The sequence below is a fragment of the Tribolium madens genome, unplaced genomic scaffold (genome assembly GCF_015345945.1).
Source record: "Tribolium madens isolate multiple individuals breed KSU strain unplaced genomic scaffold, Tmad_KSU_1.1 Scaffold_71;HRSCAF=194;Tcas5.2_LG6, whole genome shotgun sequence".
NCBI classification, from domain to species: Eukaryota; Metazoa; Arthropoda; class Insecta; order Coleoptera; family Tenebrionidae; genus Tribolium; species Tribolium madens.
Window position 1 is genome coordinate 2,405,726 of NW_025401041.1, and position 27,070 is coordinate 2,432,795.

The 27,070-nt window shown below is 32.8% G+C and overlaps 1 protein-coding gene across 1 annotated transcript; it reads left to right on the forward strand.

The window, feature by feature from the left end:
* On the forward strand, positions 1-25,626 carry LOC123008525 (polycomb group protein Psc-like). Its single transcript, XM_044404368.1, has 6 exons — positions 1-404; positions 14,201-14,334; positions 18,545-18,635; positions 18,903-19,100; positions 23,127-23,289; positions 23,355-25,626. The coding sequence occupies exons 2-6, from the start codon at positions 14,214-14,216 to the stop codon at positions 25,419-25,421; spliced, it is 2,640 nt and encodes an 879-aa protein (XP_044260303.1). The 5' UTR covers positions 1-404; positions 14,201-14,213; the 3' UTR covers positions 25,422-25,626.
* The last annotated feature ends 1,444 nt before the right edge of the window (positions 25,627-27,070 follow it).

Sequence of the window (27,070 nt, forward strand, 5' to 3'; positions counted from 1 at the left end):
TACATCGCTTTCTCTCTCGCACACAGCTGTACAGAACGCATCAGTCTGCCGAGCGAGATCGTAGAGTGCTGTGAGTCGCATTTCGCCGTGTGAAAAACCGCCGCCGTCGCCGTCACCGACGAGCAGCCGCCTCCTGGCTCACTCTCGGACGCCCCCACGCCGCCTCCAGCAGTTTCCCACCGTCGGAATCGGTGAAAAACCGTCAAATGTGTGCGTGTTGAGGTTAGGTGCGTCGATAAGGGCGAGAATCGCTCGAGCCGGCCGTGCGATTGCTTTTGTTTTCTCGTTATTACTTAACTTAAATCGGGGTGCATCGAGTGGACTGTGGAAATGACCAGTGACGTTTTTCGCAAAACGAAAAGTGGATTTTCGCCGAGATTTGGGGGAAATTAGGGCCGATCGAGGTGAGTTTTTCACGATTTTTCACGGCTTTTCCGCCACGTGCCCTTTTGCGAGTGGTACCGGGGGTGACAGGTGACAGGGTGGAGGTTAGGGGACCGGAAGTCGCCGTCCCGGGGGACGCAAAAGGGCGCGATTTTAGGTTAGGTTTAGGGAGAGGAGGTAACGGCTTCTCTTGGAAAGACATAAAAACGATTATTTTTACTCGTTCATGTTTATTGAGTCGTCATTTGATATTCCAGTCAGAATAATTAGAAACCAGCCGGTGGTTGTTTAATGTTTATGTCTCGACGTGTGATCAGATTAGATAACGAGAAAATAATCAGAAGATTTGGTTGTGTTGATGGAAAATTTACTTTTCCGGGCGAAAACACGTGATTTGGTGGGTGGTTCATAGATTAGTCTCAAAGTTTGCTCGTTATGGGAGATCTCAAACACGATTATTTGCCCATTTGAGCACCTCCTTTATAGATTTAACGATTTTAATAGCCAAAAGTTATAAACCTTACGCAGGAAGTGTCGGAACTTAGTACCAAACCCGAAAACGAGAGCCCCATTCTTGATTCCTTTTCATTCATTTTTCACAATAATTTTACCAGGAAATCTATTTTGAAACACTGGGGTTTTTGTTCACATGGTCTGGTGTAAAATAAGGAAACTTATTTATTACAAGGAAAAGAATAAAAACTCTTGAAGCTAGTGAAATCACGCTTTCCAATCGAAATTAAGTTGGTAACATTGGTTATCAAATTCAAACGTCACACTTTTCCAGTTAATTGACAATTGGCATCTCTGTGACCTAACACAATCTGAAACTACCGATAATTTGGTGTTACCAACTTAATTTCAGTCACAGATCACTTTGATCAGAAATTTATTTGAAAACATGGTATAAGGTAACAATTTAACAAGTGGCTGAACATTGAAATTAAGTTGGCAATATTGAATAATGTTGGGGGATCTGGTCATGTCTCTTTGTTTTTCAATATTGCCAACTTAACTACAAATAAGTTACAGGAAACTTTGATCATAAATTTTATTGAATTAAAGTTTGACACTGTTTAAAAAAATGCTTAATATTCTTAGAAAAAGTGTAACAGTGCTGGTCACGTGACAACAGAAGAAACGTCCAAAATGTGGTATTTCACCAACAGATGGCATCCAGCTGTTTTGTTTTGTTTTCTGTCGAATATTGCAATTTATGTAACAAATTAGGTTTTTTCCAATTTTAAGAACTTTGGAAAATTAGTTTTTATTAAAATACAAAGTATTTGGGTTTGCGACCAATTTTTGGTTGTTTTGTCTTTTAAAAAATTAAAAAAATAAATTATCAAAAAGTTCGGGACGTTTTAATGTACACCCGGAGAAAAAATTATTTACCTGTTTTAAACACGAGCTTTGTTCCGCAATTTAACGTAACAACAGTAAAACTAATTACTATTTCAATAGAACGCAGAAAGATTAATTTTGAAATTGATAAACTTGTACTTTTTCTCCGATTGTACTATAGAAATAAACGAGTATCGTGAAAGGCAGTTGGCAAAATTTTTCTGTAGAAGTTGACGTTTAACAAAAACTAAATTGTCGAAATGGAGAATTGTATGTTTTCTCTGTAAAATAATAAAAGGATATTAAAAAAGACAATGCGCTTATAGTTTCATTTTGTACAAAGGCGAGCATAAAATTTTGGTAGGTAATGTCATTTTGAAACTTCATCTTTTTGTCCCTTGACAAGAGGGTATATTAGGGAATGACAGTGACTACTAAAATTTAATGCTCGCTATTGTACATGAAATCTGTCATTTAGCTAGTAAAAAATGTGCAAATTTATACATTCTGTAAACATGAGTGAAGAACATAAAAATAATTACAATTTCAACTGAGCGGAGCAAGAACTTGCTTCTATAATAAATATTGTATTTTATCTACAGTGTTAAATAAATTCTATCAAATTATTTATCCTAAAAACTCTATACATCAAATAAATAAAAAGAGAAAAACCGATTTATTCAGACAATTATGTTTTGTTTAAAACCGAAAAAACTTAGTAGATATGTCATACAGATTCCACTTTTTTGTGGAAACACAAATTAGATAAATTATTCATAATTGATATTTCATAAAAAAAAATATTGAAAATATGTGTACCTACAGATATACCTACATTTTTTTGTGTGTAAAAATGATAAATGTGACTTTTTCTGTAAGTTGTTACAGTTTTCTCAGAATATTTATTATCTAAATTACAGTTTTTCCACAAAAGAAAAAAAAAGTTGAAAATTTTTGCCTATGAAGAATTGCTATGACGTGACAAAGAAAGGATAATACAAAATCTTCTAAGATAAATAGAGAAAAAAAATGGTTGGCACATATTATAGACTTTCAATTAAACTTTTGCTCAAAGCCGCCTGTGATTTTAAAATTAAGTTTGCAACACTGAATGAAATAGAGACGCGTAGGATATATCTTCTGTTTGTACATTTTTTAAGGTTGCCAACCTAATTCAAAATCGTGATTGTAGATTATTCTGCTTGTCGGCAAGTTGGCAACCTTGACTATCAAATTCAACCGAATCAAGCTTTTATAGGCAATTTCCGTCGGCCGGCCGCTAACATAATTCATTGTTGCCAATAAATTTTTTGTTAACAATGATCTAGTCACTGGAAGAATTGTGTATATCACATATGAGTGCCAACTTTTCGATTAGAAGACAATTTCCATATACTTGCAAGTTGTTTTTTCTACCCTGTCCTTCGCTACATAAATCATCAGTCCGACCACTAGTACAAGGGTAGCTGGAAGTTTGTACGATGATAAAACTTGAATCGGGTCGGTTTTCGTGTCGATATTTTACCCTTATATGTCTATCGTGGCTTAACGCACAAAAGAGGATTCAGTTTGCTCGCTCGTTGCATCACTCGAGTCTACAACAAGTCGATGACGGGGAGGGTCATGCAGGGTCCAAGATACACTTCTTTATTTCATTCTATCGGAAAATCGATTCTCTCGAAATTTAGGTGTAATTTATACCGGGAGAGTCGGACTTAATTGCAAATTTGCCCCCACTAAAAGATCACTTTTTCTCCCGACTGATAATCTCAGTTCGTTTAGATTCACTTAACTGATGGAGGTTTTTATGGCGATTACTTCCAAGAGCTCGAGGCGTGCTTTTAGCAAAATAGAGCTTTCAAAATTGCTAAAACAATTTTTTCTACAGGGTGTTTTAGAAATACACGTAAAAGCAAAATGCCAAAGAAAATAAAATACGAGGAACATGAAAAAATGTTTTTTTTATCTATCTATAAGAATTTTAAAATATTGAGGTTTAGATTTTGCACTTTGACCCCATTTATTTCTCTTGGAAAAATTATTTTACATGTTCTTTTGCTACAGACTGTTAGAAGAGGAAGAAACAAAGAAGCTGTATCCTGAATTGTAACTACATATTTGTAGCTTTCATTGACAAAGTTTTTCTACCTTTACTGAATAATTATGGAAAAACATACTTACGGATTTGTCAACAAAAAATTACCACGTAGGGTTTGAATCTTTAGGAAAATTACGTTTTTCATGTTGTTTGTAACTAGAATTTTCAGAAGTAATTTTGAATGTCTAGGGTTGGTTACCCCTTGTTGTTGACGGTTGACGTTTTCTGTCAACCTGCTGTCAACTATACAACCTGACAGGTGAGTTAACCTAAATTTTTGACACCAGCTACGATATCTTTTGTTTATCATCACAAACCAACTTAACCAAATTTATGGCAACCTATTCACGAATATCCCTAAATCCTAGGTAGTAATTACTTGTTGATACGATAATATACACAATCATCGGTAACAACAGACAAAAAAAATGTCAAATGTCAATAAATAAATGTCAAAATTTTTTGACAGATACAATTTTTTAAACACATTTTTAATGTTCCTGGTATCTTATCTTACTTGGCATTTTTCTTTTATCTGTGTTATTGTAAAACACCTGTAGGTTTAAAAATCGTGTGGCAGGAATTTTTAATTCGAAAAATTGTTTTTTACGACATAATTATTTATTTTGTTTTCAATATTTACATTCTCGTGTTCTCAGGGGTGCGTTTTGTCCTTTTTTTTGCGAGTAACAGGTGAGAAAAAACACGGCCTACCGAGACCGATAAATTAGTTTTTTCGACACTAATGTTTTTATGATGACACCGACATTATCCCAATAGAATTCTCGACATTAATTTGAATTTCATTGTTTACGAAGTGTTTGTCTTTGCGTTTGGTTTGCCTTGGAAAAAACATGGCGTTAAACTTGTTTTTTTTTTCTAGTTTTGGTTGTATGTATGTATGTTTTATGGTCTCAGAGACTTGAAATTTTTATTTTTTAGTAAATTCACACTTTAAACTCTCCTGCAGACATTACTTATTTGGTTAGAAAATAAGTTTAGTTAAAGTGGTCTGTGAGTTTGAAATTAAGTTGGCAACATTGAATATAGTCGACACGTCAATTTCCATATCTTCTGTCGTTGTTATTTCAAAGTCCAGGCCACTGTGATCAGATCTTTTATAATATAAAAATTGATGTTTTTTCATCGAAACAAAACTTCTTAAAGAGCAATTCATTATCATTCGTAATCCGACAGTTTTGATTGATAACCGTCTCAATATTGTTTTCGTTGTTTTTTAATAGTCCACTTTTTTAGCATCATCGTCGATTAGCTCTCCCGATTATGACGTTATTTTCGCAGTAGAGATATGTCGATGGGGGTGAAACCAGAGGGATGTTCGTTCACCTACCCCTTGGCGCATCCGATGACTCATCTCTATATACCGGGTGTCAATCAATTAGTGACGTATGACGTCGTTTTCTCTATATAAATGTAATCGTACTAGTCCAGATGGCGTTCCGATCGTAAATTACACCGAAACGAGGATAAGAAACTTTTCCTTTCTCTCCTCCGTTACACGCCACTCCCCGTTATATTTGCTTACGATGCATTTTCGTATTGAAAACATCTGTTTTCGTATATAAAAAAACAACGATGAATTATTATTAGAAACAAGAGCATTCGAGTTGTGTATGGAAATGCAATGACAGTGGAAGGAGTAACGTTATTGTTTTCATGTTAGATGTCATCTAGTTGGTAGCACTGCTTCAAGATTTAAATGTGTTTTAACGTTTGACCTTTGCGCTTTTCGTGCTCACTGGATGCGAAATCCATTTACGGATTTTGTATGTGAAGACGGTGCACTATTGACGTTTTGACACAAAAGATGGAGGCTTGCTCGATATGTATTCATAGGTCTATACATATTTGATAAGATACGAAGATAATTTTTTGACATACTATACGACTTCTAGTTTTTGTAAAATTTGTCATTCTTTTAGATTTTTAATGGAAATGTTGTTAATTGTGTCAGTTTTTTGTCAATAGTGACACTTTTTGTCGTTTTGTGTATAATTCCACTGTAAACAGTAAAATGGCAGTGAAAATTTATAGTTTTTGAGTAAAAATTATGAGTATGCGATTGCTTAAAAATTTCCATTTACTGTGATTTAAAAATAATTATTTAAGAATTCTTTACCTTTGTAATTAAACTAAAAATATAAATATTTAGAGAAAAAGGGTAAATTTCCTCTTGAAGACTTCCTAAAAAACTTGATTTATATGCTTTACACTTTTTTCGTTAAGTTGTGTAAACTTTGATAGATATTAAAAGTTTTATGTAAATTTACACGTTACCTATTCTGTTAACAAAATGTTAAATTCCTATACGTTTTTTGACCCTTTCTTGTAACTTATTTTACATTTTTTTAAGCTTGTGAACTTTGTCAATCTTCAAGCAAGGCAAAGCATGGAAAAACAGTTTTCTACAGGTGTCACTCTTCTGTAAAAATTAACTATATTTTCTCTAGTTGACATTGTCGTGTCAGTTTATACAGGGTGTTCCCTCTAAACCCCACATTAAAAAAGTATTGGGTGTTCGAATAATCATATTTGTTTGAAAATTGGTACATACTCATAATCCATTAAGTCCTCCTAAATGAAAATATTTTCAAGATGGCGGCACTTCCAGTTATACCGGAAGTCGGTCTCAACTTTCTTATTTTAAATGGAAAGCTATATTTTTTACTGCGTTTTTGGATTAATTGGGTTATTTTGTAAGGGAGTTTTCATCAGCTTTCCCTATACCTAAATTTAGCCGTTTTTGAAATATTTGGAGTTTTTCAAAAATTTTTGGATCTGCACCTTCCACTTTAAAAATCGGTAACTCTGCTTATTTTTTTAAATTTTTGGATTCGTGTTTTCTGTAATCGATGAGTTTTCTGTAGAATTTTTACAGTTTTTAAAACTTGATTGATATCTTTTGCCTTTTTTTGTTAAATTGTGTAAACTTCGACAGACATTAAAAGTTTTCTGTAAATGTACACGTTATTCTGTTAATTAAATACGTTTTCTGACAGTTTTTTTTGACATACCTACTTTTTTTTAATTTAGTAAACTTGTCAATCTTCAAGCAAGACATAGCATGATGAAAAAGAGTGTTTCCTATAGGTGTCACATTTCTGTAAAAATTTACCGACTTTCTGTAGGTGACATTGTCGTGTCAATTTTTATATAGCTATACAGCAGATTTTCTAAAATAATTTTTGGATTTTCCATCAAATCTTGCAAACTATTCTATAAAAAACAACACTTTATAATCTATAGACCTAGACAGTTTTTGTGTAATCGATGAGTAGACATTTTATACACTTTTTCTTTAAAACCTGATTGACATCCTTCACATTTTTTTCTTAAGTTGTGTAAACTTTGAAACACATTAAAAATGTCTACAAGTTATGTAAATTTACAGGTTATACCGTTAACTAAACGTAAAATTCCTATACACTTTGACACTTTTTTGTAACTTCACTTTTTGAAGTTTGTAAACTTTGTCAATTTTCAAGCAAAACAAAGCATGAAAAAGTGTTTTCTACAGGTGTCACTTTTCGGTAAAAATTTATCATACTTTTTGTAGTTTACATTGCCGTGTCAATTATTATTTTCTAAACAGATTTTTAATGAATTTTCCATCAAATCTTTTAAACTTTTCTGTAAAAAACGACACTATGTAATCTACAGACCTAGACAATTTTTCTGTAATCGATGAGTTTTCTGTAGTAACTACAGTTTTTCTATAAAAAATGAATGAATTTCTCTTTCAAAACACCGACTTGTAATAAAATTTCCATAAAAAAAACAGTCGAACATCGAAACGACAGACCGTAAAAATTTTAATCCCTTGCTCTCGAAAAGTACGAATTTGGCAATAAAATCTCCACTTGAAAATTTTCAAAGGAACACAAAGAGATTAATATCAGAAGAGAAAAGCAGACGAATAGTAGAATAATGAAGTTGCGATCGATACTCGCAGTATTCTATCATATTCTTAAAATAAATTTGAAAAATAACACTGCTTGTTGTTTATTAACTTATTAAATCACCAATTTGTTTTAATCTGTTTTAAATTTTGGCGCCGTGACGTCATTCACACCCACCTCATTTATAGCCAATCGGATGCCTAAGCCTACTATGTTATTTTTTATGCAATTTTATAAAAGGAAGTAACTAGACTGTCGGCGATTTGAACGACCGTTAAAGCCATTGGACAGATGGCGTTTGCTTTTGCGGTAACAGCCGATACTTTATTCTTTTTATTCGTGTTCTCTGGGATGAGTAAAGACCGTTCAATAAATCTCGAAATCTCTCTCGACTCTTGTCAGTGTGTATATACGCGAGAACAAAAAGGGATGGTGGTAGAGAGGTAGATATAGTAGGCGCCGTCTCGAGAGGCCACACTAAATCTCCAAAACCTGGGCTTTTTTTCGATTTTATTTTAGCGATTTGTACGCAAAATACGTCCACAGAATTAAGCGAATAAAGATGATGTTGGTAACAAAAGAACGTCGAGCGGAATTAAGATAATTAAAATGCGCCCGAACGCTTTTAAAAGATTTTAATGAAGGAGATGTTATTTCCGAGATATGGTATTGTGAGTGTTTTCTACATCAAAAGAGACTTTCGAAAGAGCATATTAATGCATTAAAAGATCGGTGGAGCAACAGTTGGTGTAAAATCAATAAGCATGACTTGGAGCTGATGTCGGGTTTGTGAGGGCGAGGTGTCGAAGAAATGCAGGAGGAACTGTGATTCTGCGATTTATTTAGATATTGAGACATTATACCGAGTGCATTTTGGAAAAAAAACTGCACTATTTCGTATGGCTTGTAAAAAAACTAGTATCATTTTTGCAAAAAGCGTAGTTGTGGAAAAATTGTAAATATTCTGCACTTATGGAAAATGTTATATACAGGGTGTTACAAGTAAGATAAGATACCAGGAACATGGAAAAAATGTTTAAAAAAAGTCTATCTGTAGTTTGACATTTGACTTTTTTTGTGTAGGTATTTAATGTCATCGATGACGTAGTAAATGTTTTTTTTTGTAACTATTCAGTTAGAGTACAAAACTTTGCGAATAAAAACCACAAATAACGTTAAACATTGTTACAATTCAGGATACAACTTTTTTGTTTGCATATCTTAACTTACTTGGCATTTTTCTCTGAGGCACGAGTTTTGAGACAGGAAAAAAAACATGAACAAAAGTCATGAATTCACGGAAATTTGGAAAGTTTCATGAAAAAATTAAGTTTTTTTTATAAAAATGTACAGATTTGCAACTAAATAAACGCATTTAATAGTCCGGTCAAAATAAACATTTTAAATAACTAAAATTCCGACAGAGCTAAATTTTGGGGGAGATATTGAGTACACCATTAGGAATAAAGTGTCAAAAGTCCCCATCGATCCCATGTGTGCTAAAAAAGTTATTCGGGGTCAAAGGTCGAAATTTGACGTTTTTTAAACGGTAAATTTTATCAAAAAAGTAGCCCAGACAAAAAATATAGATCTTGAAATTATCTACAAAATGGTCCTTATACTTTTTTTCTAACAATCACCATTCCTGAGATATCGCGATTCTAAAAGTTGAAGGAGTCACGTTCTACATGGTATGCACATACAGAGTGCGTCAGAACTCCCGCTTCAAAGACAAATGCCATGTAAGGTACCACAAACATAGAAAAAATTAAAAAAAAAAATCTATCTATAAAAGTTTCAAAGTTATGAGAGTTTAAATTTTGCACTTGACTCTATTTATTTCTGTAGGGAAAATAATTTTCCAAGTTTTTTTGCTACAGGCCATTAGAAGAAGAAACAAAAAAGCTGTGTCCTAAATTGTAACTCTGTTCAATGTTATTTGTGGCTTTTATTGGCAAAACTTTTGTACCTTTACTAGATAATTGTAAAAAACATATACAAAATCATCAGTATTATTAAATAGACATAAAAAATAGTCAAATGTCAAAAAACAAATGTCAAATTTTTTTGACAGATAAAATTTTTTAAACATTTTTTTTATGTTCCTGGTATCTTATTTTACTTGAAATTTTTCTTCTACTTCATTAAACTTATAAATATCTCGATTCCATTAGAATTAAAAAGAATTTATTTGGTAATTCTTTGTTTCCTTTTCTAATAACCTGTAGCAAAAAAACGTGGAAAATTATTTATCCTACAGAAATAAATAAGAGTCAAAGTGCAAAATTTAAACTCTCATAACTTCGAAATTTTTATAGATAGAATTTTTTAATTTTTTTTTTATGTTCCTGGTACCTTACCCTACATGGCATTTGTCTTTGGGGCGCAAGTTCTGGCGCACTCTGTATGTGCATATGATGTAGAACGTTACTCCTTCAACTTTTAAAATCGCGATTTCTCAGGAATGGTGATTCTTGGAAAAAAAGTATAAAGACCATTTTGTAGATAATTTTAAGATCTATAATTTTCGTCTGAGCTACTTTTTTGATAAAACTTGCCGTTTTCGAAGAAAATCTAAAAAACGTCAAATATTGACCTTTGACCCCGAATAACTTTTTTAGCACACATGGGATCGATGGGGACTTTTGACACTTTATTTCTAATGGTATACCCAAGGTCTCCACCAAAATTTAGCTCTTTCGGAATTTTCGTTATTTGACCACTATTTTTATGACTAATTTGACCGGACTATAAGTATGAGAAGTGTAGATTTACGTTCTACAGTGCAACCTTATTATTATGGACATGGGTAATTTGAACATTAAAAAGGACTGTCTACACACACATTATACAGAGTGATTTTAATAGTTGTGCATAAATTTTAAGAGGTAATAGGTGCAAAAATAACTCACCTTATGTTTATACATTGAGTCACAAAAGTCTTCATACAGACAGTAATTTCGGTAATTTTATAACATGTTTCTTTTCGAAATATTTTTCATTATATTGTTACTACGCTTTTTGTTGTAATTGTTTTAACAATAAAGATTTAGATTAAAAATTAAAATTATGACGTATTCGTATTTTTACAGTTTTAAATGTCTTAGTAGTAAACCAAAATTTCGCACTGTATAAACACTTTCAGTGTAATTTCTGAAATACTGAGGTTTCAGTCATCGAATAAATTTGGCGCGCAGTCTTAAACTTTATCAACAAGAACTATAAACAAATATGATCTCTGATGTTATTTCTTCAATGTCTATATTACATTGTTTTAATAAAACGTTAAAATTAACAAAAAGAACCATAGAAAAGAGTGGTCTTATATTTAAAAAAATAATTAAAAGGTAAAAAGTTAAACAAATAAATAGGTGGAATAGAAGGTACTACTGGATTTCATTACCTCAAATGTCACCGACTACGCTAAATGCAGGTTGCATTCTCTGTATCTCAGAAACTATCAACATTCCGATACGGCAAGTTGAGTTATTTTGACTTCTTTAGACCTGTTCTATCACCTCTTAAAATTTTAGCACAACTATTAAAATCACTCTGTATATGTATTTATGTTTGACGTTTCTCTTAATAGAATTTTAATTTAAACACCACGAAATTTTTTTATATTTGTTACAGTTGTTTTTTGGCAAATTTTCAGTTATAATAAGATGCAATCAATAATACATATTCCAATACGAACTCGATTACAAATTTTGAAAAATTGGGATTACCTTCTCTATAGTTTGTTCACCCTTTCAAAAATTACAACATTTTTAGTTAGTGATTAAGATAGATAAAATAGAATCATATTCATGCCGTCTCTTGATAGAACAAATGAAAAACTTCAGTTTATGACTATACAGGGTGTTTACGGTCTTGAGGTTGAAACTTAAATGAGAGGATATTTACGGTAGAAGAATATTAATACGCTATACAGGATGCGCCAGTACTCGCGCCCCAGAAAAAAATTTCAAGTAGGGTAAGATACCAGGAACATGAATAAAATGTTTAAAAAAAACTGTCTGACATTTATTTTTTGACATTTGACATTTTTTATATCTATTTAATGATACTGATGATCTTGTATATGTTTTTTTGCATTTATTTAGTAAAGAGACAAAAATTTTGACAATAAAAGTCACAAATAACATTAAACAGAATTACAAATGTAGGATACAACTTCCTTGTTTTCTCTACTAAAAGCCTATAGCAAAAAAACTTGGAAAATTATTATTCCAACAGAAATAAATAAAGTCAAAGTGTAAACTTTAAACCCTCATAACTTCGAAATTTTTATAGATAAAACTTTTTTAACATTTTTTCCATGTTCTTGGTATCGCACCTTATATGGCATTTTTCTCTGGGGCGCGAGTTCTGGCGCACCCTGTATAAAACAAAAATTCACGTTGTTAAAGGAAATTATTAATTTTACACTATTTGTTTGAGAACTGCTGTTTCGACTGCAACAATGGCCATTAGTATCATTACCTTGTGTTTCACCGTAAATCATAATCACGACAACCAATTTATTATTTTAATATTTAGCCATAAATAAATTTGGAGAAAAATTAAGAAAAACGAATCAAACCTATTGGAAACCATTCGCTGAAAGAGATTAAACAGAAGATCTTCGAATTTTGATAAAAACTAAAGCAAAAACAAAACAAAAGATGACAGTGTCAAAACTATGAAGTGACTTTTCTCTTTCATTGTCATGGATACGATTTTTTTATCTGTTGCAACAATACAATTTTATCTGAACAAGGAAATAATTCCAGTGACTCTCAAACCGTGTACCAATATTTTGGAGTTAAATAACATTCTTTACAATAACAATTGTGTGATTTTTTTTCTCGGTTACAGTATTTCTGTACTCTTCTATTACTGGGTCAATTTTCAACTATAAGACTCTAAACACCCTGTATTAATGAAACAGTGATTAGTTTGACTACCGTCATGGGTTTCCAAAAATTAAATAATTAAATCTGAATTTTTGTATCTAGTGTTTTGTGACTTTTGTATATTTGGGTGCATTCGGCGCAAGCCTCGTAAAGTTGTGTGAAACATCCTGTATGTAAACACTTGCTATCTTTCTGTTAATTTCTAACTTCTTATACGAAAATACATCTTTTTATACAGACTTTGCCAGTATTTTTGCAAGAATTGTTCAAAATTATACAACTGATAAATTACAGTTGCTGTAACTAGTAAAATTTTGTAATGTTTACATATTACATCTTAATTTACAGATTTTTTTCTGTAGGTTCGCACTTTTTCTACGAAAAAGCGAGTTTTTTTTTTTGTAAATGACTAGTTTTTCTGTATGTATTAAGTAAATTAATTGACGGCTTGAGGAACGAATAAACGGTACTCCAAGAATTATTGTTTCATCGAGTCCATTATTGCCAAACAATAACTACAGTGGAACCTCGATAGGTGGTGAAATATGACAACTGGCAAGTGGAATTTAAAATTACAGCAAATGTACTACTGTTCTTTAATTCTTATATTTTATTCAGAGCATTGTAGTAAAAATTATACAGGGTGCGACAGAATTCTCGCCCCAGAGAAAAATATAAGGTATGATACCAAGAACATGAAAAAAATGTTAAAAATATTCTATCTATTAAAATGTTGGAAAAATGATTTTCCAAGTTTTTTTGCTACAGGCTATTAGAAGAGGAAACAAGGACTTGGCTTTTATTGGCAAAATGTTTGTACTTTTACTAAATAATTATAAAAAACATATACAAGATCATCAGTAACATGAAATAGACATAAAAAATGTCAAATGTCAAAATTTTTTGACAAATAGAATTTTTTTAACATTTTTTCCATGTTCCTGATATCTTATCTTACTTGAAATTTTTCTCTGGATCGCGAGTTCTGAGACACCTGTATGTATATTTCATTCGGATGTTCCTCTTATCTATCGAGGTTGTACTGTATTACAAATTTTTCCTTGAATTTAGATGATTTAATATTTATAAGGCCGAAAGTTTAATTCATTTGGATGTTTGGAAAATTATGATTATTTCTTGAGTGTCGAAGTGCGATAAATACAGCAATTTCATTACGTTGATGACTTCCGCTTTTGTTTAACTTTGTCAAACATCATCGCACATCAATTTTTCCTCGAATTTCACATAATGACTTCATTGATTAAATACATACAGCCCATACAGGGTGAAACAATTACAAACTTCAATCAAACTTTACATAAACACAACCATTAAAATAAACCGTCTTGTATTTAACTAAACATAACTGTTAGTGTTATGAAGGTAGCGACTGCATATTTAGCTCCAGACTGTAATATCGTTACAAAAGTCTATTTCAAGAGTTGATTTCATTGCTTTAGTTATGTTTTAGAAATTTGTAGTCATTCGTCTCAAAACCTGAATTTGACTCAACTAAACGTGATTAATTTTTAATTTTGTTCTTCGTTTTATTGCAGGTTTTAAACAGCGATGGATCCTCCTCAAAAGCACGAGAAGATCAAACTTGTCGAGATAAACTCATACTTGACCTGTTATCTCTGCAAGGGGTATCTGATCGACGCCACCACCATATCGGAATGTCTGCATTCGTGTAAGTAACGCCTGTGTGCCCCAAGCACCAAGTTTTTCACTCGATTTAATTATTCCGTAATTTAGCCCCCGGTTAATTGGTTTGTAAACACGTCGAGAATCGGTTAAGTGTGTAAATAATATAAGAGGTTTGGTTACCCTACAAACAGTACGAATTGATAAATTAGTCAGTGAATTTCATATTTCGAAATTAATTTTAAAATTAATACCACAAAAGGTGGAAGAAATGTTGTACATATAGCACTTAGAATTTAGTTCACTCGGACTTCGTCCTCGTGTATTAAAGATTCTGCTCTAATTCAATCTTAACTTTTATATTATTACACTCAACCCTTTCTTTTGCGAAAACAATCTCTCAATATGTTTCTCCCTCTCGCTTCAACCCTCTTATACACTTGAATCTCCTCTTAATTTATTCCACGAAACGCTCCCCCTTTCTAAATACCACTATATCCCGACGTTTTCACTGTTTAAACCCGAATTGCGACCATTTATAATATTTCGAGTGTTACTTCCGACCATTACCGTGTCGGTAATGATATACGTTATCGGAACGGCTGTACAAACAACGAAGGCTTTTATGTTACACCTCATTTCGCACCTTTGTGTAGTAACAACTAGATTTATAGAAAAACAAAACTGAAAACAGCTTTTTTCGCGTTTTTCTTGGACTACGGAGAACTACATACTAGGAAACGAAACGAAATACAAAATTGCTGGATTTTTTGGACCCAAAAAAAGTTGTACGGCAGAGCAAAAATGAGGGCGCTTAGATCGTCTCAGTTTTTTCAAATTGTTTTAAATTAATTTAATTCAACCAGTCTTCTAATTGCTTGGAAAAAATGCAAAATTGTCGAGCTTTACATTCTTAATAAGCTGTGAAAAACGAACGACTAAATTTTTCACGAGAAATATGAAAAAAAAGAATTAAATTTAAAATCTGTGCTCCGTTTCTTGTTTTTCAAAATGCTGCGAATACGGTTGAAGATACAAGAAAAATGTAAGAAAGAAGGTTGTAGAGAATAAAATTTTTTAGTAAAAAGGCCGCGAGACCATGCCTCTATTTTTAATGGTTTAGGCCTTAAAGACGTTCAAAGCCTCTCAAACGACGGATTTGTTTCATTTTTACTGGTGATTTAATGCCAGAGAAACACTTTAAAGCAATTTAAACCTAAACTGTTGAAGATAGAAATATGGTCTTGCGGACTTTTTTGTAGTAAATTTTATTCTCTACAATTTTGTTTCTTACACTTTTTTTGTATTTTGAACCATATTTGCAGCGTTCTCAAAAATATTGGGCGGAACGCAAACTGATAATTGGTTTTAATACTGTTTTCGATATTTTTGAGAACGCTGCCAATACGGTTGAAGATACAAAAAAAGTGTAGGGAACAAAGTTGTTGAGAATTAAATTTCCTACAAAAAATTTCGCGAGACCATACCTATCTCTATGTTCAACCGTTTAGGTTTAAATTAATTTTTTGTCTCTTGACCACCGGTAAAAATGACACGTATTCGTCACTTGAGTGTCTTTGAACGTCTTTAGGACCTAAAACCATTGAGGATAAAGGTATCTCTCGAGGACTTTTTTCTTGAAAATTTTATTCTTTACAACTTTCTTTTTTATATTTTTCTTGTACATTTAACCGTATTCGCAGCATTTTCAAAATTATGAGACGGCTCGCAAATTGTTAAATGTTTGAAATTTTTTTAAATACAGGGTCTGATATTTAACATTCAATATTAATTGTAGCAACAATGCTTATCAATATCTGAGCCATGGCAACCATAGTAATTCCATCACGGATCACTATATTATCTGTTGATTTATCCAGAGATTGTAAAAGTCGTTATAAATACTTTATTTGAATTATTTAGTTGTCATAAAAATCTACATCTATAAAAACGCTAAGAAACATATGGTGTTTTATTTTGTATTGTAACTTATTTTTGAGATAGGCTGTATAGTTGAAAATAATTTTAGGCGATGGACTAGATTAGTATCTATCAATGTCCTATACAGGGTGTTTGGTCCAAGTCGCCCCGGCTGATAACACCTACACTTACTTCCTTTTTTCAAAAAGTAAATAGTGAAGTAATAATATTAGTTCTTGGCTTTCTTAATAAATGTATGAAATTTTTTTAGCACATCCGATGTTGCCGGAAATGCTACCAAATTTAGTTTTTCAAATAGAACACCTATGTTTTTTTCTCGAAACAAAAGGAATGGGCATGAAAAATACGGTAAACCACTATTTATTACATTTTGCGTAACACAATGCAATCAAAAAACATCTTAAATCTTAGAATTTTAGAAGGAAATTGGTCCCGTAGTCTGATTTTTAATTTTAAAAGAAAGGTGTGAATAAAAAAATGCTTGGGTACAGTCATGCTATGGTTTCTTAGATTGGTGAATGCAGTCTATCTATTTAATTTAGCGTCCAAACACCAGAGGCGCTCGCATCAAAATTTTAAAATTTTAGCGGTTGGCTGTGACACCTCTGATAGAAAAAATTAAATTTTGACGGTGACATCGTTCAAAGTGCTTATGTGTAGTTATGATTTTTAGATTTTAATTCAGTTATTGTGTACAGATGTGTGGCTGTGTGTACAAGTAAAGGAAGTTTTACTAACAATTTGTGAATTTTGTTGATGAAAATGTGGACATTGATGGGAAAAATATGAAGATTTGTTCCGGCCGACACCCTTTTGAGACAAGAACTCAACAACTCAGACTGTTTATGCTTCCTTCTCGAACATAATTGTTCTAATATAATCCATATAAGTATGAAACCACCTATGTTAACTAATTTGATTCAATATCTTTAATAAATCACTTTAAAAAAATAAACTTATATTTTCTTTGTTTAATCTCTAATAAGATGCCAGTAGCACTTATCTCCCTGTACTAAATACTCAATTAACATTATTTTTACCATTTCATAAAGCACATTTTGCTCTATAGTTCAGCGTCCAAACTACAGAGGCGCTGCTGAATACAAGTTCAAAAGTTTGTACATGAGTACGCCATCTATAGACCGTATATAAGTATTCATCTATGGGTACAGTTTAATTGTTGGTTTGACAAATCTAATTTGTCAGTTTATGAGCGAGTTCTCTTATGGAAACTCTTGGATTTTCTTCGACTGATAACAGAACATTCAGATTTCCATTTTCTTGTTCTTCACTAAGAACCACAGGTTTTTTAGTTTTAAGAAGCGAACCTCTCAATTGTTTTTCAATTCGACTAAATTTCCAACGATTTGGGTGAACTCTATTTGGATATTTTTGTCTATACTGTCTTTTAGCTTCCCCTCTAATTTTATTGCACTTAAAAAACACTTCAAGCTGATCTACCAATTCGTCGTAATTATTATCCCATTATTAAAAATTTCAATAAGATTTATTAACAAATTAGGCTTTGTTAAAATAACAATTAAACGGTATCAAGCATATTGCTTTTTGCATGAATACCTTCACAAGTAAAATCCGCCTACTTTGTAAAATTTGCTAATAAAATTCCAAAATTTAAATTATTTTCTGAGTGCATTATGTAAAGTAAAATGTAATAAATAGTTGTTTACCGTAATTTTCATGCCAATTATTATTGTTTCGAGCAAAAAAACATAGGTGTTCCATTTGAAAAACTAAATTTGGTGGCATTTCCAGCTACACCGGATGTGCCAAAAAAATTTCATGCATTTACTAAGAAAGCCAGGAACGAATAGTATTGTTTGAAAATTTATTTTTTGAAAAAAAATAGTAAGTTTAGGTGTTATCGGCTGAGGCAACTTAGACCGAACACCCTGTATAGTTTACAATAAAAATTTTGCATTACTTTTACCTCTTAATATTGAGAATTTAATGCTCTGTCTATATTTTTTTATTTGCGTTTTGCTCACCATTGCCATTTTTTTATTTCATTACTCTTAAAACTTAAACGGGAAAGGAACAACTACGCTATCTGGCCTCACTAACGGAACTATCGAGAACGGGGACGTTTTGTTTTACTTCGTGTCGTATCCTGGACACTGAGTCCTGTGACAAAAATGAAAACACCATCGGAATCTATATTTCATTTTCTTTCAAATACTGAAAAACCTAAGTCGATAGGTATTATAGTTTCGTCTAGAGAAGCATTTAAAATTATTGTTAGACAAAAAATGATTTTTCGAATTTTTGTAATTGTTTCCTTTTATTTTTTGTTCCAGTTTGCCGAAGTTGCATCATCAAGTTCCTCCAAAAGAACTGCTACTGTCCAGTGTGCGAAGTCATCATCAACAAGGCCAAGCCTTGTCTCAAGTGAGTATAGTAGAGTATATATCAAGCAGGCGGTGAACCGTGGGAAAAACGGAAACACGCGCCGCGTTGTATATTGATGTGGCGTCGCGACGCTACAGACGCGTCTGCGCTTTCTCTACTTCACACTAAAATCACGTTTTCTAATAAAAAAAGACGATCGTCGTCATTCCGGATGTTTTCCCACGCCGCCGTTGATAATTACATGCAAATGGACGCGAGTTTATTTCCCATAGAGACAGGACCGGACTTTAAAATGTTTCATTTCAGATTGGATAAGACGCTACAAGATATTGTTTATAAATTGGTTCCGGGACTTTTCGTCAACGAAATGTACCGAAGAAAGGAGTTTTATCAAAACAGGCCCGGATTAGCGCCGAAAGTCTCTCCGGAGGAACGCGGAGAAGATACCGAACGGACGATTTTCAACCCTCAGGACGCTATAAGTCTCTCAATTGAGTACATCAGGTGAGCGTTGGTCTCAAAGGTCACTCGATTCATTCATTCAATTCGGGAGGGGAGAAAAAAAACAAGTCGTAAAAGGGTGTCCGCCTACGTTCCTGACTTTAAATTAAATCGCCATGCCTCGCCGCATATATCGCAGTGTGCCATGCACACCGATACTTCACTCTAAGGAGACGGAGACGAAGCTATAGTAAGAAAAGAGAGAAATGATAAAGCGGCAACCTGTTGTGAGTGTCACGACGGTGGCGGCCCCCCTTCCTCCTCTGCCGCCGCCCCCGGTCACTTACACACGCACACGAGAAAAAGAACAACGAAAATCGATATTTTTTGCACGTGAGGCATCAAAAAATCCTGACCTGATACGAGGGATTTTCAGGAAGTAATCTACCCATCTGTAAAGAGGACTCATTTAAACAAAATTTTATTTTTCAAGATGTTTTATATGCAATATTCTCAACGTTTCCGTTAAAAATACTTGATTTGCAAAATAGTTGTCAACAATATAGTAGATGATTTTTTTTTAATTTTTAAAGTCGGTAACAAAAGTGAATAAATATTTCAGGTACCTACAGGTTGTCCCAGCGAGTTGAAAAAGTCCATTAGTGACCTTTAAATGGTAAAATTTAAAAAAATTATACAGGACATTGATAGATACTAATCTAATAAATCGCCTAAAATTATTTTCAACTATACAGCGTGTCTCAAAAATAAGTTACAATACAAACTTGTGTTTTTTTAAATGAAACACCATATGTTTCTTAGCATTTTTGGATGTAGATTTTTATGACAATGTTTTTGTAAACTTTTATTATTGATCGATTTTGCTTAGTTTTAAAAATAAGACGGTTTTTTGACGAAAACATGCACTTTTTAAAAATTTATTACACAAGAACTAAGACATCTAGAAATATTTTTTTACTACCGCAAAGAAGAAGGTACAAACTACTAGGTTGTAACATTTTGTTAGTGTATTGCATTTGCAAAGATAAAAAAATCAAGGCGTTTGTTAAAAGTTCAATAACTTAAAAAATTTAAATGGAACACCCTATTTATTGTTTTTGCATTTAAAATATTATTAAATTCTCTTTCTAAAATTATTTACTTTTAGGTGTTTATAATCAATAACTAAAAAGATATTTAACGTTAAACATAAAAAAAAAATTACTATTGTATTAGTAGCCAAAAAGTGCACAGTTGCACAAGAGATGGAAGAAATGTCACTTAATAATCACATTTGTGTTAAACTGAATCCATTATTCTTTATTTTTACAATAAAATAATTCGAATTTCAGTATTTATAACGACTTTTATGATCTCTGGATAAATCAAGTGATCCGTGGTGGAATTACTATGATTGCCATAGTATATACCTACAATGCTCAGATATTGATAGGCATTGTTGCTACAATTAATATTGAATGTTAAATATCTTTTCATTTAACAATTCTAGACATTAAAAGTTTATTTTTTTAGATAGAGAATTTATCAATCGATTAGATGCAAAAATAAAAAATAGGGTGTTCTATTTAATTTTTTTAAGTTATTTAACATTTAACAAACTTCTTAATTTATTCATCATTACTAATGCAAAACACTAAAAAATTGCTACAGCTTTAAATTCTGTACTTTCTTCTTTGCAGAAGTAAGAAAAAATTTGTTCTAACTGTCTTAGTTTTTGTGAAATGAATTTTTAAAAAGTGCATATTTTCGTCAAAAAAAGTCTCATTGCTAAAACTAAGCTAAATCGACTAATAAAAGTTTAGATTAAAAACATTGTCTTAAAATGTCCAAACACATACGGTGTTTCATTAAAAAACACAAGTTTGTATCGTCACTTATTTTTGGGACGTGCTGTATGGTTGAAAATAATTTTAGGTGACGCACTAGATTAGTATCTATCTGTCAATGTCTTATACATTTTTTTTTAAATTTTACCATTTAAAGCTCACTAATGGACTTTTTCGACTCGCTGGAACACCCATCTAATCTAATAACAAAACATTGTTATTGTTTGTCTTTTGTTTTACAGCTGCGTAATTTTTTTGAGTTGCCCTCGTATAACTCGGTGAAAATGTGTTACGTAAAGAGTCGGATTTTTTCGGGTGAAATTCGCGCGCGCTAATTGGATCTAGGTTTTGCTTTCACTCGTGATTTATATCTGCGATTAATTGCAAAACGATCGGATTTAAATATTTGGGAAAGAAATATTGCAAAACCCACACTTTTGTGGCACTTTGATCAAAAAGCTTATAAAATATGTTTTTATTGGTATTTCGACGTCTTTTTATGACAGCGCCCCCTCTCTCATTCATTTTATTTATCATTCCATCTGTTTCCTCTTTTATTAAATTCGCCTTCAACTTCAGAAATATGGATTCTTGAAACAAGATTCGAGTATTATATTTATTCACCCTTTTTAAATAATAGACTTATTTATATTCTTATCAGACATTACTTATTGCAATTAGAAAAAAACGAACGATTTTTATGGTCCACCCTTAAACGGCTAATTAATTACCGGCGCTTAATTAGCCGGCAACTTGTTGGCTCGATCGTTATTTACTCCCTTTACTCTATCTCTCTTTCACTCTCTCTTGATTGATCGCGTCTGCGCTCTTTGAACGTCTTATACGATGAAATATCGTAACGTCACAACAGGTGGCCGTGATTTTTCGATGACGTCACATTTGACCAAACGAGTATTTTATCGACGTGGTTTTACTTTAGTCATTTTTCGGATTGATTATTGGGAAATGCAAAGCATTTTTATAATCTCTGCGATAAGAAAAATTTCGATATAACACACGAGTTTATCGACAAATAATTAATTTATTTGATTTGGATTGTAGAAGCCAATGCTTTATTTCTTTTTAAACATACTATTGGTCTTTTTCAGTTTCATCTCTTTTCATTAGTAAGTTAGTAAATAAAGTGTTTTTCTATTTCGGTTTGCAAAAATAGTTTTGTAGTAAAATCGTACCTAGTTTGAAAATTATTTATAGGTCTGTAGTCATGGTTACTTATACCTATCTGAAAATTCAGTAGAGTTTTATCTCGATAAAGAATTTATTTAAATCTTATTTATAATCATATCGCTGTAATAAACAAGATAAATGGTGACTCGATTTTTATTTATTTCTCTATTAGTACCGGGTGAATATTAATGTTTGTGGCAATAAAATCTTTTGGCAACACTGAATTTGTTATATCAGAATGTTTCAGGTGGCGGCTAAATCATCAGTCGGCCGTCGCAAATCAATGACAATTGCCTTTTAAAGTTTCAAGTCATGGTTGCCAAACTAAAATTTTAAATTTGACACCAATTTGAGGTAAAAAATCACAATCATTTACAGTCACCTGGTATATGGAAGATGTATTTTTTACTAAAACCTTTCACTCACATTGCGAGTATGACTTTCTGACGATTTTCAATGCTAATTTAGGTTGGCAATAATACGTAACAAGTTTATCAACGTGATGGTTGTTTTAATAGTTACATAATTGTTTTGTACTGATTTTATTAGGTATTGTTTTTTTAGTTTTTCTCACTAGAGAAATTAATACAGCTCTACCGATCGATAAACATTTACAGTTACAGTTTTAGTACTTGGACGGAAGAGCAAGCCTAAAATAGTTTCAAAACTGTCGTGTTTTTTATTTTTTTTTAACTTTTGAGTTCGTTGTTTCTCATTTTTCCAAAGTCGAAAACTGAATCGACATGGTTTAATAATAACATGTTATTTATTGTTATTGATTATATGTACTATCTAAGTGACCTGTGACTTTAAAATTAAGTAGGCAATATTGAAAAATCAGAAATTATTGAACACATGGTAGTCCTTCCATGTCGATGTTTTTTTTGCGGTTCAAATCAAATAAGAGTAAGGCTTTATTTTTATGTCATTGCTAGACAAGAATACATTAACACCAAACATTATTAAATAGACAAAGCGAGAAAATAATAATAAACTTCTTGCAATTTATTAAGCTGACTGTCTTTCCAAATGGTACAAACGACCCATTTTCCAGTGATGATTCGGCCCCAGGCGCTATACCATCCCTACCAGCCAACACCGAACAACCTCATGACAATCCCATGAAGAGATATCTTCAATGTCCCGGGATGTGTCGCATTGAAGTTTTGAAGAAATTCGTCAGAAATAAATACAATGTCGATACTAATCTTTTTCATGTAAGTACGAAAAATTTGACCGGAAATTACAATAATTATTTTTTAATTTCTTTTTTTTTTGACAGATTGATATTTTATACAAGAGAGTACCCTTACCGGACCATTACACCCTCATAGACATCGGATACATCTACTCATGGAAAAGGAACGAACCAATGAAATTCTTCTTTCGAATCACAGATATAAACAAAGTGACTGAAAGGTTCGACTACTTCGACGGCCGTACATCACCGGAAGTCGTCCATAAACCGGTCAAGATCAAGGAGAAGAAGACTAGTCAGAAAAAGGAAGAAGTGAAGAAAGAGAAGAGTCCAAAACCGATCAAACATGAAATTGTCTCGAGTCCAAAACCATTCAAACCTGAAATTGTGTCGAGCCCAAAACCTGTCAAACCTGAAGTTGTGGCGAGTCCAAAACCGGTCAAACAAGAAGTTGTATCGAGTCCAAAACCGGTCAAACAAGAAGTTGTGGCGAGTCCAAAACCGGTCAAACATGAAGTTGTGGCGAGTCCAAAACCGGTTAAGCCTGATATTGTGACGAGTACAAAACCGGTTAAACGCGAAGTGCCGAATACAAAACCGATCAAAAGTGAAGTGACGTGCCACAAACCGATCAAAAATGAAGTCATCGCGAGTCCAAAACCTGTTAAAAGTGAAGTGAAACCGGCCAAAACTGAACATATGGCGAGTCCAAGACCGGTTAAAAGTGAACATGTCGCGAGTCCAAAACCAAAACTGGTTAAAAGTGAACTTGTCGTGGGTTCAAAACCGGTGAAAAGTGAAGTGTCGAGTCCAAAACTGGAAATAAAAAGTGAAAAGGGCGACGAAGTGCGTTTAAAACCGGAAATAACCGAAGAAATAAAAAACAAAATTCAAAATGGCGACTCGGTGTATACGAATATAACATTGAATCGTGACGACAATGTGGAAATTATCACAAAAATACAAAAAGTGTCGAACAAAGAAGGCCATCCTATCGGACTTAATATCATAAATCATACAGTGAAGAAAGCAAAAGTACAAAAACAAAACGGACAAAACGATAAGTTAGTTCCTAGTGTCGACGTGAAGACTGAAGAAGAAAATAAAGAAAAGGAAGATTTTCTCAAATCGATCGAATTGACGGCAAAAAGTTCGCTCGAGAAGAAAGAAACTAAACCCCCTCCTCAACTCCCTCCAATCCCCCTCCCATGTTCTTCATCTTCATCTTCGCAAAAACGGAAGAATTCCAGTCCGATGAAAAACGACAAAAAGCCGAAAATCGAGAAAAAACCGATGAAAATCATCATACAACCAAAATCCATACAAAATCCGACTGTCAGACAAATGGTGACAAATGTCAACCAAAACGTCAACAATATGTCAAAAATCGTGGAACAAACGAACAAACAAACCGACCTACAGTCACTTATCAATAATTGCAAAATTAACATCCCAGCCTCCTTATCAATAACTTTGAATGAAGGTGGCGAAGGGGGGGCCCGGACACCCCCTTCAATACCTCCCGTGAAAAACTACATCGAAATTTTAAAAATCGAAGATAAGGATAAAAAACAGACAACCCCCACGTTTCAGAAAATTTTTGAAGAAAGTATTAAAAAATCCCCCCCGACGGAAAAACCGACCCCTCTTGATTTAACCAGCGAAAATTCCACTACCCCCAAACGGAAAATCCTCGAAATAGCCTCCCAACTGTCTAAAAAAACTAAAAGTGAACATCAAGAGAAAAATAAAAGTGAGGACGTGGGGGGTAAAATCGCCATTCCTCGACTTGCGACTCAGAGGACTCTAAAGCCCCCTTCCAAAACCAGTGCCAGTTTGCATTCGCCGAGTTTAGGGTTGAATTATACGGTCTCGGTGGGGCAAGCCAAAGGGGGTAAGGTGTCCCCCTCGACGTCTAAAGCCAGTTTGAGTCCGAATCATCTTCTCGAAAAATATAATATACAGAATTTGGCTCAATTGACGGCTAGTTTTAATTTCAACGGGGGGTTTGGGGCACTCCAACATGCCATGATGTTGAAGCAGATGGAGCATCATAGTTGGCTGAATCAAGGCCCGCTGTTGCAATACGAGAAGTATTTGCAGAGTTTGAGTGCGCAGAGTAAGTTGATGGGGAATATCAAGGAGAATTGACGGCGGGTCAAGGGGTAGGGGGTTGTTGGAATTTTGTTAGTTTCAGTTAAAAATTTTGGCAACTTCTGTTAATGTTGTGTATTGTTATTTTCGACTTTTTTAAATCAGTTATGAGAGGTTTCATTGTATTATAATGTATGTAAATTGTAGAATGTTAGCGTAAGGGAAATGTAAATTATTTTACAATTTTCATTAAAAAAAATTTTGAAAATTTACTTGTTTTTCTGAGTTATCAAAATGACTAGAATTGCGTTCGGTACAGAGTGATTCAGATGGGATTACTTTGATTTAGAGATACAACATTGCTCGATTTTTTGGACCCAAAAAAAGTAGTACAGCGCGTAGCGTTTTACCGTCCCAGTTTCAAATTGTTTTAAATTAATTTAAATTTAACCAGTCTATTAATTGCTTGGAAAAAAATGCAAAAATGTCGAGCTTTACATTCTTAATAAGCTGTGACAAACGAATGACTAAATTTTTCACGAAATATGAGAAAAAATTTTTTTTATTTAAAATCTGTGCTCCGTTTCTTTTTTTTTAAATGCTGCGAATACAGTTGAAGATACAAGAAAAATGTAAGAGAGAAAGTTGTAGAGAATAAAATTTTCTAGTAAAAAGTCCGTGAGACCATACCTTTATCTTTAATGGTTTAGGTCTCAAAGACGTTCAAAGCCGCTCAAGGGACGGATTCGTTTCATTTTTACTGGTGATTCAGTGCCAGTGAAACACTTTAAAGCAATTTAAAGCTAAACCGTTGAAGATAGAAATATGGTCTCGCGACTTTTTTGTAGTAAATTTTATTCTCTATAATTTTGTTTCTTACAGTTTTTTTGTATCTTTAACCATATTCGCAGCGTTCTAAAAAAATTTGGGCGAAACGCAAACTGATAATTGTTGATTATTTTTAATACTGTTTCCGATATTTTTGAGAACGCTGCGAATACGGTTGAAGATACAAAAAAAGTGTAGGAAACAAAGTTGTAGAGAATTAAATTTCCTATAGAAAAGTCGAGGCCAAATCTCTATCTTCAACCGTTTAGGTTTAAATTAATTTTCTGTCTCTTGACCACCGGTAAAAATGACACGTATTCGTCACTTGAGTGTCTTTGAACGTCTTTAGGGCCCAAACCGTTGAAGATGGAGGTATCTCTCGAGGACCTTTAACCGTATTCGCAGCATTTTCAAAATTAATTTAGCAAATTGATAAATGTTTGAATTTCTTTTAATATAGTTTTCAATAAAATTTTTGCATTACCTTTATTTCTTATTATTGAGAATTTAATGCTCTATCTGTCTATATTTTTTTATTTACGTTTTGCTCACCGTTATGCAATTTTGCCATTTTATTATTTCATTATTCTTAAAACTTAAACGGGAAAGGAATAACTGCGCTATTTGGCCTCACTAACGGAACTATCGAAAACGGGGACGTTTTGTTTTACTTCGTGTCGTATCCTATTCGTAATCTAGAGTCAAAAGAAGGTAAGTAAAATTTCTTTCCACAAATTTCTAATGAATTTAAAAAAGTAGGAATAAAAATAACAAACAAGAAAGAAAATTTAAAAAAATACAGGGTGCGCTAGAATTCGCGCCCAGAGAAAAATTTCAAGTAAGATAAGGTACCAGAAACATGGAAAAAATGTCTAAAA